General features: G+C 39.5%; 1 protein-coding gene across 3 annotated transcripts; it reads right to left on the reverse strand.

The window, feature by feature from the left end:
- Positions 1-480: 480 nt before the first annotated feature.
- Positions 481-8017, reverse strand: LOC133647775 (zinc finger and SCAN domain-containing protein 12-like). Of its 3 annotated transcripts, XM_062043466.1 has the most exons (3): positions 7587-8009; positions 1986-2277; positions 481-1328 (listed from the first exon to the last, which is right to left on the reverse strand). In XM_062043466.1, the coding sequence occupies exons 1-3, from the start codon at positions 7777-7779 to the stop codon at positions 1295-1297; spliced, it is 519 nt and encodes a 172-aa protein (XP_061899450.1). In that variant the 5' UTR covers positions 7780-8009; the 3' UTR covers positions 481-1294. The 3 variants fall into 3 exon arrangements, 2 of the variants coding, with proteins under 2 accessions (XP_061899450.1, XP_061899448.1); XR_009825774.1 differs by having other exon boundaries at positions 481-2277; positions 7942-8017; XM_062043464.1 differs by having other exon boundaries at positions 481-2277.
- Positions 8018-20052: the final 12035 nt, after the last annotated feature.

Below are 20052 nucleotides of genomic sequence, written 5' to 3' on the forward strand. Positions count from 1 at the left end.
GGATAGTAAAAGGATGAGGACATTATCCGAGAGGTTGGTACACTTTGATAGCCATCTCAGACCAAAAAGACGTTTGGTTCCACCCCCTTTTTTCTTCGCGAGGATTATGGTCATCCTTCATCTAAACGGGAATATATGAACATCCTATCAGTCGGCGACCCAGTGGGAGCAGACATTGTACAGTAGGTGATGTTTTATTATGTTTGTTGGCTCTCATGAAGTCTGAAGTGAGTAGTAATCAACAGTGATGTTGTTGAAGGAAACCGCGATCGCTGTGATGCATTTTTAAAATGAATGCTTATTGTAAATATTACATGTTATTGGAAATGTGCCTCTTACTACATAACATATATACTTACAGTGTGTATATAAAACCTTGACGGAAGGGTGGTTTTAAAGCTCTTTATAGGCGCCATTTATTTACTAATTAGAATGCATAAAAAAAAAAAACATGTGTTCTTTTCTTACATAACTGGATTTATGAATGATAGGCAACATTCCAAAAAAAAAAGAGCAGTTCCCCTTCAAGCCCCAACCAACGTGATTTTAATGGTCGGGCCTTCCCCAGTCACAGCTCATACTCTGGACATAATCATGTGTCACTTTTCAGGAAATGTAGGATGACTTTCTTTTATCGGACTTGAATGACACAACATAGTTTTAATTCAACAACATGATTGGTGTACTGTACTTTATCTCCAGGACTCCACTGTTGTTGGAGCCGCCCCATTCTCCCTGCTTGTGATCAAGATTCAACCTTTGGTACGTATGAACGGTGCCAGACAGAAGTGCAAGCTAAAATGTTATGACCCTCCCTTGGAGTGACAATGACTTCTTTTCCATTTACAATAACACACAAAGTCTCTTTATAGTCAGTTACAACCACCATCATACATTGACACAGGAGTACAGTCAATAACGTTGGCAGAGCTGTTGGCATCTTTTCTTTTCACGTTCCTTGAAGTGAAGTGAATTATATTTATATAGCGCTTTTCTCTAGTGACTCAAAGCGCTTTTACATAGTGAAACCCAATATCTAAGTTACATTTAAACCAGTATGGGTGGCACTGGGAGCAGGTGGGTAAAGTGTCTTGCCGAAGGACACAAGGGCAGCGACGAGAATGGCGTATGGGTGGCACTGGGAGCAGGTGGGTAAAGTGTCTTGCCGAAGGACACAAGGGCAGCGACGAGAATGGCGTATGGGTGGCACTGGGAGCAGGTGGGTAAAGTGTCTTGTCGAAGGACACAAGGGCAGCGACGAGGATGGCGGAAGCAGGGATCAAACCTGGAACCCTCAAGTTGCTGGCACAGCCACTCTACCAACCGAGCTATACCGCCAAACAAAAATTTAAATTGGCCTTTCATGATGAAAAAAATAACACTTTTGTAGGACATGTAAATGTTACAAGCAAATGAACAACAGTTGCAGTATTTTATACGCACAGCAATGATATTACAATTGTTATCAAAGTATATTTCATTTACGGCTGCTGTTCTCATGAGCACACTTGTGATTGTTAATCTGGTACTTATAAAAGAATCTTTCATTGCACACGTTGCAACTGAACACTTTCTCACCAGTGTGTCTTCTCATGTGTACTACAAGTGCTGTTCGCTCACAAAAGCTTTTGTTGCAGCTTACACAAGAATATGTGTTTTCTCCGGTGTGTATTCTCATGTGTCTTTTCAAATGTTGAGAACGTACAAAACCTGCACCACAGACTGAACATGGAAACGGTTTCTCTCCAGTGTGTATTCTTGTGTGTATTTTAAAATCGGCCTTCTGATAGAACGTTTTGCCACAAATTGAGCACACAAATGGTTTTTCTCCTGTGTGTGTTTTCGTGTGTCTTTTCAGACTACAACGGTGATTAAACGTTTTGTCGCACTGAGAGCATTTGAAGTATGTGTGGTCAGTGCGATATGTCATGCCAGCTTTAGGGTCTTCATCATCAGTGTCAGGAGCGTTGGATGTTGGGTCGTACCTATCTGATAGTGGAGCTAAGAGATTGTCTGCCTGTGATCCTCCATCAGCTTCTGTTGTCATGTGTTGTGTTGAGCTGCTGCTTGAAGGCTGCACCTCTAGCTTCTCCTCACGTTCATCTTTGTCTCCATCATCTTCATTTTTTACAGTGACACTAATCTCTGGGAACTTCTCCAGGTCCTCTGGGCTGTGACGCTGGTCTTCTTCTTTAATGTGGCGAGGTTGTGGCGGCTCCTGCTCCACCCTGGCGATGAACTCCTGCTGCTCAGGCGAAAGATGTTCTTCATAAACATCTGCAGGACATAAGAACAACCACAAATACGTGCTTTAGGAAAGTCAAGCTTTGCTCTGTCACATTCGTAAATAAACATGAATAAAAGCGTGCTTACAATGGAATCAATGGGAGGTCCTCTATTCCACCCAAAAGCCACCAACAATACTCCATTTACATTTTGTGACCTAATATTAACCAAGTATTAGTAATATTATTATTGTAGGTGCTAACGCAGACTAACTATTTTTAGCAGTGCATTGTCACAGAGAGCTTACTTCCTTATGCTGCTTTTTTGACATCACCAGCTAGTGAGCTGCTTCCTCGCCTTGGAGCTCATGAAAGTTTATTCTAGATTATAAATCATGCCAAAAAGATGTTTGTTTCCACCCCCTTTTTTCTTCGCGAGGATTATGAGTCATTCGTCATCTAAACAGGAATATATGAATATCCTATCAGTCGGCATCCCAGTGAGAGCAGACATTGCACAGTAAGTGATGTTTTATTATGTTTGTTGGCTCTCATGAAGAGTAATCAGTGATGTTGTCGAAGGAAATAACGATCATTGTGATGTGTTTTTGAAATTAATGTGGCGCTGTATGCTTACAATGTACAAAATATGTACATTGTAAAATGAGGCATTTGGTCAGGTTGACACGGTGTGCGTGCACGGTCTGTGCGCTCCACTTTTTATCTTTTTATTCCCCCCCACCCCCGTTTTTGCTCTTCCGATAGACAAGGCCATATTTAGTACGGAAAGGATGAATTGTTGGATGTTAGAAATTAGTTTGGACTTTATGCACACCCACAACTAAATGTTTTTCCACTAGAGATTCAGCGGACTACCAAAGCCTCCATTATCCCATCTGAGGCGCTAGAGACATAGAAGACACCATAAATAAAAGCTGGGTTGCAGGAAGGGCCTGCAGGCTTGGCGACAAGCTAAGACACACAGACGGCATTTCCCAGGTTTTTTCTCCCCAACGTCCGGTCACTTGTCATTAGGTTGCACACAATTAGATAGAAAATCGCCTGAAGGACCCCAATTACCTGTAGAAGGCCCATAAAGCAGCCTACTAAACTGCCTGTTTTAAAAGCATTATAACTAGCTCATTGGTCAAAAGTACATCAAACAGTCAAATGGAACCAATCACCCAAGGATAACCAATTTTCCCTCTTATAGTGTGGAGGAGTGTATCCAATCAGAAAATGATTAGAGGTTGAGTGAGTACTCATTGACCATCCTTTGAAATAAGACCCATTCATTTGAAATGGAGTAAATAATCGCACAAAATATGGGTATGTTATAGGTTCCCAACGTGTCTGGAAAAGCTAAACATTTGGTCTTTGATCGTTGTAAATCAGTTGAGAAATGTGCGAGGAGAAGAGAGATGTGGCAATGTTGAAATTGTGTTTTTGTTTTGTTGTTTGTCTATGTATGCTAAATGTTTTTGTTTTTGATTGTGTTTTACTGTTGTAGCTGTATGAAAAATAGTGCTTTGAAGTGGCCGCTGGTCGCATCCGCTCTGTTCTCCTTTAATGTTTCCCACTTGTTTTCATACCAAGATGGCGTCACATAGGCCGCCACAGGACTGTGCTTTTTGATATTTGTTGCATTTTTGTTTGTTTTTACCAAGTTAAATTCCTTGTGTGTTAAACATACTTGGCCAATAAATTGGATTTTGTTATTGTAAATTACATGCACACAGGTGGAAGACTGTTGTGTCAGTCATGGCTTTCGTTCCAGAGACGCGAACAACAATTTTCATAGTACAAAATTATCTCCTGTTTTAAACATTATTTAACGACAAAACAAGAAGTTATTCATTTACGAATGTTTGTTTTATTTCGTACATTACCTTATGGCACACATGGGCGACTAAAACAACATTTCCTCTATGTAATCGTTCTTTGATTTTAAATATGATATACACATCATTGTAAATGTAAAATATTACTGTATATTGATGCACAGATGATTTATGTTGGGCATTTTTGGGCAATACACATCCGAAAATGACGCCATTTCTCCATAGGTCATGTAATAAGTAGATGCACGTTTTGCAAAACAAAACAAAAAAAAAACATTGTCTACACTAAAAACAAGAACACACTCATACTTATACAAACCATAATCTCACTTTTGACATATATTTAAGTTTCTCAATAACATTTTACACTACCCCCACTATTTGACTATGCCAAGTCTCATGGCAGAGTGAGACATCCATTCCACCTTGACTACATATTATCTTTGTGCTTGTCATGTCTGTGTGATCATGTTTTGTTTGGCTATGTGCTTTTTTGAATTTTGTCAGTTCCTGTTTTTTCACTCCCTGTTTTGTTTCCATGACAACCCATTAGTTTTCACCTGTCCTCATGTCACACACCTGATTCATTTGCACTCACGCACCTGTTGTTAATCATGTCTGTGTTATTTAAGCTTTTTATTTTCTGTTGGTCGGCCTGGCGACATTAACTCTGTGACCCCTGTTTACCTCTGATGACTTCTGCTACCCATGTTTCCATAGTTCCATGCCAAGTAAGTTTTTGTTATTAATGCCACAGTTAGTGACGTTTTGCTTCATGTTCATAGTTTCTGCCTTTGTGCAAGTTTTTGTTTCATTAGCCAAGTTTTTGTACTTCCGCCTTGTGTGCGCCTTTTGTTCCTTTTTTATAGTAATAATTAAAAGATGACCTTAACCTCACGCCTTGCCCGCACCAACTTTCCTTTGCATTCTGGGAAAACAAACCCCATAGTCTACGTCTTGACAGTGCTCATGTTGCTGCAGTCGTCTTTTGCTAGCTAGTCCTACGTCTTATAGAACATGGACAATCTAATATTATCGAAATTGTCCCTTATTATTATCGGAGAAAATTTATTTTGCGATATATATTGATATTGTTTTATCACCCACCCCTAATCACAGATTGTTTTTGCTACGTCTTCTTCTCTGGCAATTTGAGGCAAACCACACATGTATGAGGTGTGTTCAGCCGACTGACACTGCACCTTTAGTAATGATTCACTGCCACACTTCCATTAGAATTCGTTTATGAGCGAGGGCAAACTGGAAGCGTCAAATCCGCATTGTAACAGGCTTCTAGGAATAAAGAAATACATTGGAGACACTGGCTATTTTTTTTAAAGACCGTTGGCATTCGGACTGCACGATCAGTGTGGCTAGAGTGGCCGTGCCAGACACCTGAGGGTTGCAGGTTAGCTCCCCGCCTCTTGCCATCCAAATCACTGCCTTTGTGTCCTTGGGCAGGACACTTCACCCTTGCCCCACTCACACTGGTGAGATGAATGATGGGTGGTGGTCGGAGGGGCCGTAGGCGCGAACTGGCAGCCACGCTTCAGTTAGTCTACCCCAGGGCAGCTGTGGCTACAAATGTAGCTTACCACCATCAGGTGTGAATGAATGATGCACTTCTCTGAAGCGCTTTGAGTGTCTAGAAAAGTAAAATATATAAATCTAATCCATTATTATTATCAACATGTTTTCCAAGGTGTAAGAATGTTTGTTATCGTTATCGCTAGCGTCCAAAAAAATTAGGTCAAAAACACATGGAAACAAGAGGGAAACAATTAAGAACACAAAGGGCAAAAAATACATAAAAAGAGCAGAGCTGATGCACCCAGCTGCCACTTAAGCACCACCATTTCTATATACAACTACAAAGTAAAACCAAACCAAAAAAGTTGCAGTAAATACTACATACTGTGCACATACACTTGCACCATGCATAGACAAACTAAACTAAAACATAATTTTAACACCCACATAGTCTCTGGTGTTCTCCATGTCATTGTCTGCTGGGGTGGGGGGTGGGGTTGGGGGAGATAATGAGCGAGGAATATTGTTTTAATATAAAATGTCTAAAATAATAATTGTAGTATTATTTTTCATTTAAACAGAGCGTACCAAGCAGTTTCTTGAATCCAACACTACTTTTTAAAATGTTTCGAATAGTTACTTTTAGTGGATGTATACAACTACCTGACTCATTTTTTGCAGTCATAGGGATTTTCTACACTACATTTGTTACAAACACCTGGAAGGTTTCCTGTTGATGGTCATCATTTATTTATTGCAATTCTCTGTTCCAGGCAGCATTATTTGTAAATTTTTCACAAGAACACACTCATACTTATACAAAAACCATAATCTCACTTTTGACATATATTTAAGTTTCTGAAGAACATTTTACACTACCCCCACTATTTGACTATGCCAGGTCTCATTTCAAATCGGAAATGTTGAAGTAGTAACATTTTTAATTGAGAAGTGGTAAATAAGGAATTCCTGGAATTTTGGGAAAAACGGGAATTTTTGGAATGTCTGGACGGTGGAACGGTTGAAGTGGGTTGAAAAATGTGGAAAGAGTATTCGACATCAAAAAAAGAGTGAAAATAAGGTTTGAAAAAAAGCGATGGTTTGAATCGGTTGAAAAATGGCCAACTCATTTTGAATGGGAAAAATGTCCACTACAACCGGGAATTCTGGAAAATCTGGGAATTTTTGGAATTAGTTAAGGGAAAGCCCGCGATTCCCGAATAGGCCTAAAAGTTTGAAGTTGGAACGGTTTGAATCAGATAAAAAAATGTGGAAGGTAGACCGCATTTATGTATGCTAGGGAGAGATGGAAGATTCCAGATGAAGGCACTTTTGTGCGTGCCACACAGCAATGCATCATCAGAGAGGGTGTTCAGCATGGTTAGAAAGATAGTGACAGAGAATAGAACGAGGATGGACAATTCAACCCTAAACTCACTCCTTTCCTGCAAATTAAATTTCACAGATGCTGCCCATACCTATGCTCCTTCAAAGGCTGTGCTACTGTCTGCAAAGCATTGCACTTTCAAATACAACAATGAGTAGAGGAGTGTTATGTGTGTGTATATGTGTAAATAAATGAACACTGAAATTCAAGTATTTCTTATATATATATATATATAAGAAATACTTGACTTTCCGTGAATTCTAGCTATAAATATAGTCCTCCCCCCTTAAGATTTAAAAAAATAATATTTTTTTAAAAATGCTAATGGAGGTCCTTCAGGCATTTGCAGGGCAGCTCATTACTTGTTTATTACGAATATTTACCTCCTACGAGTTCGCTCAAACACGCAACTTCATTTTCCTTGGCTTTCACCCATCTCTGGCTTCTTCGCAGTCTTACCCCTAACGCACCACAGATGCCACACTGACCTCTAGTGGAGTTTTCTCGGAACTACATTATAAAATCCCTTTTTTCCCACCTGGCTACACTGTTATTGATCAAATATAAATGTAGTAAGCACTTGAGAGTAAGAATGAAACAAACCTGCTCTCTGTAACACAACCTGATTGTTGAAAACAGCGTCGAGTAGTTGACGTTGTCGCTCGTTGTCCTCTTTTGTTCGAGAAAGTTCCTTCTCGAACTCTGCTATCGTTCTTTCTAATACTATAAATATTTCATCGACAGCCACATTTAGTCGCTGATTCACCAACGTCCGCAGCATTTGTGTCTTGCACATGTTCACGCAGCCACGACACTACACTCACACGGAGCAATGAGCTGAAAACCCCCGGTTCTCTTTGTTGGCAGTTAACAAGCTAACCAAGCCTGAGAAGGTTCATTAAGTGGACTGAGACAACTTTATCCTGACATTAAGAATACAAACGTAGAGACGAATTACCCGGAAATTCCCGTTGCCGTTTAACTACTTCCGGTAACACACAGCTACTGCGTTACAGCGCATTACTGCCTTCTTTAGGTGTGGAGATGTCATTACCTCCTTGATCTATTAAGTATGTGGTGAGATAAGAGTTCTTGTCAACACAAATTAACAATGGACAACAATCATTCAGTTCAAAGTAAAAGCGGTGGCTGGCAGACATAAAAAAATAATACATTAGCACGAAATGCACTTTGTTTGTGCCAGTACAGTTTTAAAGTTATTATTATTATTATTATTTTTAAACCTTTATTTATAAATTTCAACATTAACAAACAGTCGACAAACAATAATCAAAATAAGTATGAAAACAGTACAAACAGTACAAAACAGCGCCAGGGGGTTGTAAATTCAAAGTACCTAAAGTGGAATGCAATATATATATATATATATATATATTAGGGATGCCCGATAATGACTTTTTTGCCGATATCCCGATATTGTCCAACTCTTAATTAACGATACCGATATCAACCGATACCGATATATACAGTCGTGGAATTAACACATTATTATGCCTAATTTGGACAACCAGGTATGGTGAAGACAAGGTCCTTTAAAAAAAATTTTATGAAATAAATTAAGATAAATTAAAAACATTTTCTTGAATAAAAAAGAAAGTAAAACAATATAAAAACAGTTACATAGAAACTAGTAAGGAATGAAAATTACTCAAATTAACTGTTAAAGGTTAGTGCTATTAGTAGTAGTAGCAGCACGCACAATCATGTGTGCTTACGGACTTATCCCTTGCAGACTGTATTGATCTATATTGATATATAATGTAGGAACCAGAATATTAATAACAGAAAGAAACAACCCTTTTGTGTGAAAGAGTGTGAATGAGTGTAAATGGGGGAGGGAGTTTTTTTAGTTGGTGCACTAATTGTAAGTGTATCTTGTGTTTTTATGTTGATTTAATAAAAAAAATAAAAATAAAATAAAAATAAAAACGATACCGATAATAAAAAAAACGATACCGATAATTTCCGATATTACATTTTCAAGCATTTATCGGCATAAACAAAGTGCAAAGCCATAGGTTCACTCAATTTCAGTAAATAACTTAAATTTGGAACATAGCATCATCGTTTTCACAGCTTTTTGGTTGTTAGAGGTAGAGAGTGTTTTAATGTAGAGTTCTTAATCTTTTTTAAAGGCACAAAAAACAGGTCGGGTATTGAGAAACTTACATTTATGAATATAAAACTTAGCCAATAGTATAATGAGGTTGCAAAGATAAAATTCCTTTTCAATTTTTTTTTCATACAGTGTAAATCCAAATAGCACCTCTTTAAAACAAAGCATAAATTTGTCATGAATATTGTCCAGGATGAAGCGACAGATGCCCTGCCTAACCTAACCTAACCCTAACCCTAACCCAGTTTTAAAGTTATTATAAAATACATGTTCTGACTGATGACGTCATCCAGTCCCCCGCCTCCTTTCCAAATCACCCCAAACTTGTTCCAGAATTCGTTTGTGCAGCAATTTTCGTTCGTCTATTATATTTTTTGTAATTATTGTTTTATTATTCATAACCACTGAAGCTTAAGGGTAATCCCTCTTACAACCATGATAGTTTAGGATGCCCCATGTTGCTCTCATATTGTTTTTGTTCCTGTGTGATATTATTCCCTGCATGTAACTTTATTTTTTCCTACCTTTCGTACTTATTGTCAGCCGCTATAGACCTTTGTGTTTTAAATCAAAGACTTCAAACGTTTTCTATATTCATTGTATTTTCTTGTTACAAGCATTTCTCAATCCTTTGGTACATGGGCTTCACATTGTGGTGCGCCAAATAAATACTCAATTAAATATTGTAATGACGTGACTCGAACTGTTATCAAAGCCTTCAATGGAAGTCGTTACAATCCAACTACTATAGGCCGTAGACGATGACAAAACAAGACACAAACAGACTTGATTTGATTCATTATTTAAGTAGAGTGTTTTGTTTCCCTATATTCAAACACAGTGTTACTGTGTGTACAGTTACAGTGGCCAAAAAAATTAAATGCACTTGTTAAATAATACATCTGCCTTGTTTTAATGAATTAAAACCTACTTTTATTGTTGGTTATTGTGGTACTAGGAGAGCAGAGTGTTTTCTGAGGTGGTACTTGGTGAAAAAAAAGTTCATGGCAACCTTCATATCAGCTTGGCATTGTCTTGCTAAAATAAGCGGGGGTGTCCATGAAAAAGACATTGCTTGGATGGCAACATAAGTTGCTCCAAAACCTGCATGTACCTTTCAGCATTAATGGTGCCTTCACAGAGGTGTAAGTTACCCATGCCTTGGGCACTAATACAGCCCCATACATCACAGTTATATAAATAAATGGGTTATACTTGTATAGCGCTTTTCTACCTTCAAGGTACTCAAAGCGCTTTGACAGTATTTCCACATTTACCCATTCACACACACATTCACACACTGATGGCGGGAGCTGCCATGCAAGGCGCTAACCAGCAGCCATCAGGAGCAAGGGTGAAGTGTCTTGCCCAAGGACACAACGGACGTGACTAGGATGGTAGAAGGTCGGGATTGAACCCCAGTAACCAGCAACACTCCGATTGCTGGCACAGCCACTCTACCAACTTCGCCACGCCTTCCAGTTGCTGGCTTTTGAACTTTGCGCCTAGAACAATACGGATGGTTCTTTTCCTCTTTGGTCCAGAGGACACAACGTCCACAGTTTTCAAAAACAATTTGGAAATGTGGACTCGTCAGACCACAGAACACTTTGCATCAGTCCATCTTAGACGAGCTCGGGCCCAGCAAAGCCGGCTGCGTTTCTGGATGTTGTTGATAAACGGCTTCCGCTTTGCATAGTAGAGTTTTAACTTGCACTTACAGATGTAACGACAAACTGTGGTTACTGACAGTGGTTTTCTGAAGTGTTCCTGAGTCCACGTGGTGATATCCTTTACACACTGATGTTGCTTTTTTGATGCAGTACCGCCTGAGGGATCGAAGGTCACAAGCATTCAATGTTGGTTTTCGGCCTTGCTGCTTACGTGCAGTGATTTCTCCAGATTCTCTGAACCTTTTGATGATATTACAGACCTTAGATGGTGAAATCCCTAAATTCCCTGCAATAGCTGGTTGAGAAATGTTGTTCTTAAAGGCCTACTGAAACCCACTACTACCAACCACGCAGTCTGATAGTTTATATATCAATGATGAAATCTTAACATTGCAACACATGCCAATACGGCCGGGTTAACTTATAAAGTGCAATTTTAAAATTCCCGCCACACTTCCGGTTGAAAAACTCTTTTGGATATGATTTATGCGCATGACGTCACAAAAGCAACGGAAGTGGTTGGACCCCATCGGACCCGATAGAAAAGCCTCTTGTTTTGTTCGACAAAATTCCACAGTATTCTGGACATCTGTGTTGGTGAATCTTTTGCAATTTGTTTAATGAACAATGGAGACTGCAAAGAAGAACGTTGTAGGTGGGATCGATCGGTGTCTTAGCGGCTAAGTACAATACTGTAATATCTGTGATATTTGCATTAGTGTACTGTGTCTTTAAGGGTTTGGGGAACGCGCATGCGCGAGTGAGTTGGCGGAGAACTTGAGTGTGTGTGAGCGTGACTTTTGGCTAACAGCAGCTCGTGTATGTGTGTGCATTACTTTTTGAACTACAACCAGTTACCGCTTGTTAATAAAGCGATTGAGCAATTTGTTTAATGGACAATGGAGACTGCAAATAAGAAAGTTGTAGGTGCGATCGGTGGAGCGGCGGACTACAGCAACACCAACACCAGGAGGTTGTGTTGTGTTTTGAGCAGGATAACAGACGCACTACGGTGAGTCTAGCTTTGGATTCCAAACATTTGATCGCTTGCCCGTACGTGCGTGTCGATATGTGCATGTGACGTACGTAACTTTGGGGAAATATATGTTTCTTGCCGACTCTGATGGCGGCCGGGGTGTCGTCAAAAGCGTATAACGCCCGCCGCCGCATCTAAGTTAGCTACGCAGTTAGGTTAGCTTCTGTTTTTTTAGCTTCGCCAAGCGGAATATTATTAATCGTGTATTTACATGTTCATGGTTTAATAGTATTATTGATCTTCTGTCTATCCATCCAGTCAGGGTTTTTTTTAATTTAGTTTCTATCTGCATTTGAGACTGCTATGCTATCCGTTGGCAACGCAGCTAGGTTAGCTTCTGTTTTTTTTAGCTTCGCCAAGCGGAATATTATTAATCGTGTATTTACATGTTCATGGTTTAATAGTATTATTGATCTTCTGTCTATCCATCCAGTCAGGTTTTTTTTTAATTTAGTTTCTATCTGCATTTGAGACTGCTGCTATCACGTTGGCTACGTAGCTAGGTTAGCTTCTATTTTTTTAGCTTCGCAAAGCTGAATTATTAATCGTGTATTTACATGTTCAGTCACTGTGAATGTCCATTTCGCGTTCTCGACTCTCATTTTCAAGAGGATATAGTATCTGAGATGGTTTAAAATACAAATCTGTGATACACAATAGAAAAAGGAGAGAGTGTGGAATCCAATGAGCCAGCTTGTACCTAAGTTACGGTCAGAGCGAAAAAAGATACGTCCATCACTGCCTCTCAAGTCCTTCACTGTAACGTTCCTCATCTACGAATCTTTCATCCTCGCTCAAACTAATGGGGTAATCGTCACTTTCTCGGTCCGAATCTCTCTCGCTCCATTGTAAACAACGGGGAATTGTGAGCAGCACTACCGCTTGTGACGTCACGCTACTTCCGGTACAGGCAAGGCTTTTTTTTTATCAGCGAGCAAAAGTTGCGAACTTTATCGTCGATTTTCTCTACTAAATCCTTTCAGCAAAAATATGGCAATATCGCGAAATGATCAAGTATGACACATAGAATGGATCTGCTATTCCCGTTTAAATAAAAAAATTTCATTTCAGTAGGCCTTTAAACTATTTGCTCACACATTTGTTCACAAAGTGGTGACCCTCGCTCCATCGTTGTTTGTGAATGACTGAGCATTTCATGGAAGCTGCTTTTATACCCAATCATGGCACCCACCTGTTCCCAATAAGCCTGTTCACCTGTGGGATGCATATCAACCGGGGAACAGACTGACTTTTCCTTCTGATTTAAAACTCCTTCCATCAATCCACAGAGCCTTTTAAATGATTTGAACTTTGAGACTGTGACGGTCTCAAGCCGTCGTGTGGGTTCCAAAGACCATCAAGGACAGACATGACTTCGAGCAGTTTGACTTTGTTTATTTTTTCAATAAACCCTCAGTCCACGTCGGGTCGCTTTTCAGCTTCTCTTCGCTGCTCGCTCGTCGGTTCGCTTTTCAGCCTGCCGCGTCTTCTTATTCTGCCTCTCACTGTCTGGCTCTTCCGCGCTGCATGGGTTGCTGCTTGCTCTCCAACTCCTTCTGCCCCGTCGTTCTCGGCTGCCGCACTTTTACACACTGAGAGGGGATTACTCAATTGTGCCCAGGTGCGCGATCCACGCACCTGATCTTGTTTGCGGCGTCGAACCCGGCGCGCCCCGCCTCGCTCGCCGCCCACGCCTCCTCGCCGCCATCTTGGAGCTGGCTCCGGTGTGCCCTGCCTCGCTGTCGGACTGCCGGCCCCGCCTCTCCACAGTCTTCCATCGCCGAACGCAAGCCGGGACTCCGACCGGCTGAGCCTACTCCACCTCCCTTTTTTGAGGGAGCGGGAAGTGAAGACGGCCACAGCCACGACCATCTGTGCCCCCGGTCTTCTCCTTTTTCGCCTGTTCTTCTTTTTGTCCTTCTACTTGTTCTTCTTTTTCTTCTTCTTCATTTTCTTCTTCTCTGTCTTCTTCCATTTCGTCTTCCTTTCGCTCTCGTCTTCCGTCGCTCTCGCTCTCTCCCCTCCTTCTGCCTCGTCGTTCTCGGCTGACGCCCTTTTACACATCGACAGAGGATTATAGAATTGCGCCCAGCTGCGCGATCCACGCACTTGCCATCCATTTCGACGCTGATCCCGGCGCGCCCCGCCTCGCTGCAGGTCCGCCGGCCACGCCTCCTCGCTGCCATCTCGGAGTCGGTCCTGGCGTGCCACGCCTCCCCACAGAGACATTCAACATTATGTTAACATGATTCTTCATCCGAATAATTCCTTCGAAAAAACCCTTCTTTCTTTGCTTTGGACCTGCATCCGCCCCAATACACTCTTGGTAGTAGTGTCATGTTCGTAGCACAATCCAAGATAATTTCTTCATGCTGTCTGCTATTTAACATCAGCATAGCCATTAGAGACATAATATTTGTCATCAGTTAGAACAAGTCGTAAGGATCCACAGATGACTAGTGTGACGTCATAGGTCACAGGTGTCAAACTCAAGGCCCAGATGTGGCCCGCCACTTAATTTTGTTTGGCCCTCGAAAGCCTGGAAATAATATGTATCAATAAAGTACTGTAACTTTTCTTACTAAACGTACTCTTTCTTTCTATTTTGGCAGAAAAAAAAAAAAAGTACTCCAAATTATGTTAACTTAAATAATGTCTAATTATGCAAAAATATATTATTAAACCATTTTTTAAATAGAAATAAATACTACTAATAATGATTTCAAAGCAAGTTATCCATCAGATTGTGCAATGTAAAAGTAGCAATAGATTTCATGGTAAAATTGTTAAATTTACTGTGGTTTGTACAGCATTTGTCTGTAAATGAAAACGACAGTGCTTTTTTTACTGCAATAAACTGTGGTGCCGTTTTGGCATTTACAGTAATACACCGAAAAATCTACAGTTGTTGATTTGCGGTATTAAAAAACCCCAAAAACTGGCAGCTCAGGTGCCAAAATTTTACTGTAAAATTTCATTTTTTTTAAATTTACAGTAAAAAAACCAAATGTAAATTTTACAGTAACATTCTGGCAACTGAGCTTTTTTTTTTTTTTTTTACCATAAAAACAACAGTACTGTTTTTCCATTTACAGTAATATACACTAAATTTTCAGGTGAAATTATTGCAACTTACCATATTTTTTTTACATTTTAGTTAAAAAAAAATCTATTGATAAAATGCATTAAAAAATGGTGTAATAATAGTATTCTCTGTTAGAAGCGGCCCTCTGGGGCCAAACATAACTGCGAAAACGACTTTGACACCTCTGTCATAGGTCAACCGGAAAAGGAATTCATTTAACTGCGCTAAAATGAAATAAACGCCAGTCTACGTGAGGCACACGGCGTATGACTAATAGTCGCATTAGAGAGTGCACTGACACTTGGACTTCACACGTAGGCGTGAACATACAAAGAAAACGAACCATTTGAGAAATCAGACTAATTTAGTGCATGGACACGTAGTGACTATGTTTGCAGTAAAAAAAACACAACCCAAAAACACCTTACTTTGATCAAGTGATTCTTTGGCATAACACTATGGAGCCCAAGTACTACTAGTGGTACATGTACCACAGTTTAATAATCAGAATAATAATGGATTCGATTTCTATAAATAAATAAATAAATAAATGATAAATGGGTTATACTTGTATAGCGCTTTTCTACCTTCAAGGTACTCAAAGCGCTTTGACAGTATTTCCACATCCACCCATTCACACACTGATGGCGGGAGCTGCCATGCAAGGCGCTAACCAGCAGCCATCAGGAGCAAGGGTGAAGTGTCTTGCCCAAGGACACAACGGACGTGACTAGGATGGTAGAAGGTGGGGATTGAACCCCAGTAACCAGCAACTCTCCAATTACTGACACGGTCACTCTACCAACTTCGCCACGCTATAGCTTTTTTTCTATCAACTAAATCAGGGGTGTCGAACTTGTTTTCATCGAGGGCCACATCGCAGTCATGGCTGCCCTCTCAGGGCCGCTTGTAACAGTGAATGTAAGAATATAAAAGTATAATCGCCTCATTATATTATTGCCTATGCATTTGGTTATTTGATTTTCAGTTCAGTTCAGTTTCAGTTTATTTCGAACATGCATACGATACAATGTAATGCATCACACAATTCCAGTTGTTTTATTACAGCACGTCCGAAAAGGAGTAGGAAAAAGCAGCGCTTATTTAATCCAACCCCTTTTCATACCATAGCAATTTTATCCAATTTCCTTGTTGTCTGTAACAGAACAGTGAACAAATAATAATAAATAAATAATATACCATATTAAGCGAACAAATATTAAATACATAAATAATCTTTGTCTCAATAAAAAAAAAGGAAAAAAAAAAGGGTTCAAGATGTTCAATATAATTCTTGTTCTATGTACTTTTTCTGTGTTTTTCTACGTACAAATTGATGGATAACTTGCTCTGAAATCGTAAGTCAAGGTGACAAGCAGATATTTAAGTATTTATTGTTATTTTTACAAATATCATACGGTATATAATAATTAGAATCGGAATCTAACGGCGAGGTGCCCTAAGATTCACACCAATAATAATTGAATATTTGTTGCATGAGCAGATAATATCAAAGTTTAAAACATATTAAATTTAATTTAACATACATTTTTTTCTGTCAAAATGGAAACATTGAAAACATTTAGTAAGAAAGATTAAGTATGCACATTATTTCAAGGCTTTCGCATCCCACTTTAAATGAAGTGTCGGGGCGGATCTGGCCTTGAGTTTGACACGTGAACAAGATACTCAGTTTGAGAATCACTGATCTACATAATTTTCACTGTACACATTGTCCCGATTTTGTTCTCTCAGATCATTCTTAAAATAAAAGCATTCATACATTTTTCTGAAATGTGTTTTTGTCATCCACGTTCCTCCTCCGGTAGTTAGCATCACAGATTGTGAAACCTGGTTGTCAAAATCATTGTTAAATATATTATCAATGAGCGTAGCACAGGTCTTGTAATTTTAGGATATGAACTCATGCTATACATTTGATCTATGGTCTTAAAGTGGTTCTCGAGGTCCATTTTGAAGTCCCTACATAAAAAAACACTGAGGTTGCCTTGACCCAGGCCTCAAACTCAAATAACCTTATTGACCTCATTAAATGAATCTAACGTGGTACATGATTTGTTTGTGATAAATTGAGTACAGGAAATGAACAAACACATTTGTTAGAAATTGCTACGAAATGGAAAAGGGGTAGGATTAAATAAACTCTGCTAATTTTTACTCCTTTTCGGAAATTGAAAATATGTGATGTATCATATTGTAACTGTGTGCGTGTTAAAAAACATTTACACATGTATTTTTTGTTTCCTTACAGCATTTAAGAGAATTGCACTTTTTTTTGCAGTGTTGTCTATTGATCACAATCATTTGAGAGACAAGAACAAGGATTTTAAAGATGATTTAAAAAAAAAAAACGCTTAAAAAATGCAGCTAATGGTAGCCTTCAAAACCCTCTAAATAATTTCAAATCCCTCCCTAAATATGTTCAATATTTACTTTATTTTGGTCATTTTAAGCATTACCGGAACTTATTTTCCTCAGCACATTTATTTCCATTTCCATTGCAGCACACTTCCAAGTTCCGTAAACAAACGCGAATGCGCTCTAGTCAAAGCAGACTAGTTAACAGACAACAAAGACGACTGCAACACGTTTCAAAAAAGGTGCCACACGTGGCAAAAAAAGACTGAGGAAGTTGAGGAATGCTCATCAAACACTTTTTGGAACATCCCACAGGTGAACAGGCTAATTGGGAACAGGTGGGTGCCATGATTGAGTATAAAAGCTGCTTCCATGAAATGCTCAGTCATTCACAAACAAGGATGGAGCGAGGGTCACCACTTTGTGAACAAATGCGTGAGCAAATTGTCAAACAGTTTAAGAACAACATTTCTCAACGAGCTATTGCAAGGAATTTAGGGATTTCACCATCTACGGTCCGTAATATCATCCAAAGGTTCAGAGAATCTGGAGAAATCACTGCACATAAGCGATGATATTACGGACCTTCGATCCCTCATGTGGTACTGCATCAAAAAGCGACATCAGTGTGTAAAGGATATCACCACGTGGGCTCAGGAACACTTCAGAAAACCACAGTCAGCAACTATAGTTTGTGGCTACATCTGTAAGTGCAAGTTAAAACTCTACTATGCAAAGCGAAAGCCATTAATCAACAACACCCAGAAACGCTGCCGGCTTTGCTGGGCCCGAGCTCATCTAAGATGAGTGTTCTGTGGTCTGACGAGTCCACATTTCAAATTGTTTTTGGTAATTGTGGACGTCGTGTCCTGCGGACCAAAGAGGAAAAGAACCATCCGGACTGTTATAGGCACAAAGTTCAAAACCCAGCATCTGTGTTGGTATGGGGGTGTATTAGTGCCATAGACATGGGTAACTTACGCATCTGACACCATTAATGCTAATACAGGTTTTGGAGCAACAAATGTTGCCATCCAAGCAACGTCTTTTTCATGGACGCCCCTGCTTATTTCAGCAAGACAATGCCAAGCCACATTCTGCATGTGGCTTTGTAGTAAAAGAGTGCGGGGACTAGACTGACCTGCCTGTAGTCCAGACCTGCCTCCTGTAGAAAATGTGTGGCGCAATATAATAAATAAATGATAAATGGGTTATACTTGTATAGCGCTTTTCTACCTTCAAGGTACTCAAAGCACTTTGACAGTATTTCCACATTCATCCATTCACACAGACATTTACACACTGATGGCGGGAGCTGCCATGCAAGGCGCTAACCAGCAGCCATCAGGAGCAAGGGTGAAGTGTCTTGCCCAAGGACACAACGGACGTGACTAGGATGGTAGAAGGTGGGGATTGAACCCCAGTAACCAGCAACCCTCCGATTGCTGGCACGGCCACTCTACCAACTTCGCCACGCCGTCCCCAATATGAAGCCTAAAATACCACAATGGAGACCCCATACTGCTGAACAACTTAAGCTGTACATCAAGCAAGAATAGGAAATAGTACCACCTGAAAAGCTTAAAAAATTGGTCTCCTCAGTTCCCAAACGTTTACTGAGTGTTGTTAAAAGGAAAGGCCATGTAACACAGTGGTAAAAATGCCCCTGTGACAACTTTTCTGCAACGCGTTGCTGCCATTAAATTCTAAGTTAATGATTATTTGCAAAAAAAAAATTTAGTTTCTCAGTTCGAACATTAAATATCTTGTCTTTGCAGTTTTAGTTACGATTTACACAACGTGCCAACTTCACTGCTTTTGTACATTTATATTTACAGAATATACATTTACTGTTACAACTAAGTGGCCCTCAGAGGTCTGCACTTACTGCTAAGTGGCCCTAAATGAAAACAAGTTTAACACCCCTTGTTTAATTAAGCAGAAGCAGCATCACATGAATAATATACATATTATTTGCACCAGTGGTGTTTTTGTCTATTGTGTCCATATTGCCTGTGTGTCTTACTGTATGTTTGTTTTTCTACCTGCCTTAGGCCAATGGATGCAATTTAGCTTTTGGGCTAATTCCAGCATATTTATGTTGAAGCTATTTTTGCTGACACATTGATTAATATGTACTGTCCTAATTCAAATAAATACACAACATACTTCACCAGACTGTCATGTAGCTCACCTTTGGACCTACTTTTCATCTTAGTTTATATTGCAATCATTTTAAAGTAAATACAATTTGAGAACCATTTTGTAAAAAAAAAAAAAAACTGATCTGCCTCCATTACCTTATTAAACATTACAACTATAGTTAAATAGGTGGACTAGGATTTGAGTTATTTTTTTTGTTTAAGGAAATGTCGGAGCAGTTTTCAGCGCCTCTTTGATTTAGCTCCAAATAATGTCAAAGGATTGCACATTGTTATTATTAATCTGTCTGATGCCGGAGGTAAGAGGTGCTATAATCAAAACATATTAAGGGATAATGGATGACAGAGAGAATACATTTTAGTTTTAAATTAATGAAAAAAAGGGCTCCAGCATAAGAGGAACTTTTCTTATGCTTGAGCTTGTGCCTGCACAATTACCAAGTACAGTGACGTCCTGTAGCAGCCTCGACACCAGTTTATACAATTACATTTGAGGTTCTACATCATGCCCCTTTAGTTAAAATGTTATGGTTAAATGTACCCTTTCAGTATTTTAAATGCCGAGTTGTGCACTTTGTGATAAACCAGACATCCCAT

Source organism: Entelurus aequoreus, linkage group LG04 (assembly GCF_033978785.1).
Source record: "Entelurus aequoreus isolate RoL-2023_Sb linkage group LG04, RoL_Eaeq_v1.1, whole genome shotgun sequence".
Taxonomy (NCBI): Eukaryota; Metazoa; Chordata; class Actinopteri; order Syngnathiformes; family Syngnathidae; genus Entelurus; species Entelurus aequoreus.

Coding starts and splice junctions, on each gene's coding strand:
- LOC133647775 (XM_062043464.1), bottom strand. CDS start 7,779: ATGTGCAAGACACAAATGCTGCGGACGTTGGTGAATCAGCGACTAAAT. Junction 2,278..7,586: donor GGTTGTGTTACAGAGAGCAG/GTTTGTTTCATT, acceptor TATGTCCTGCAG/ATGTTTATGAAGAACATCTT.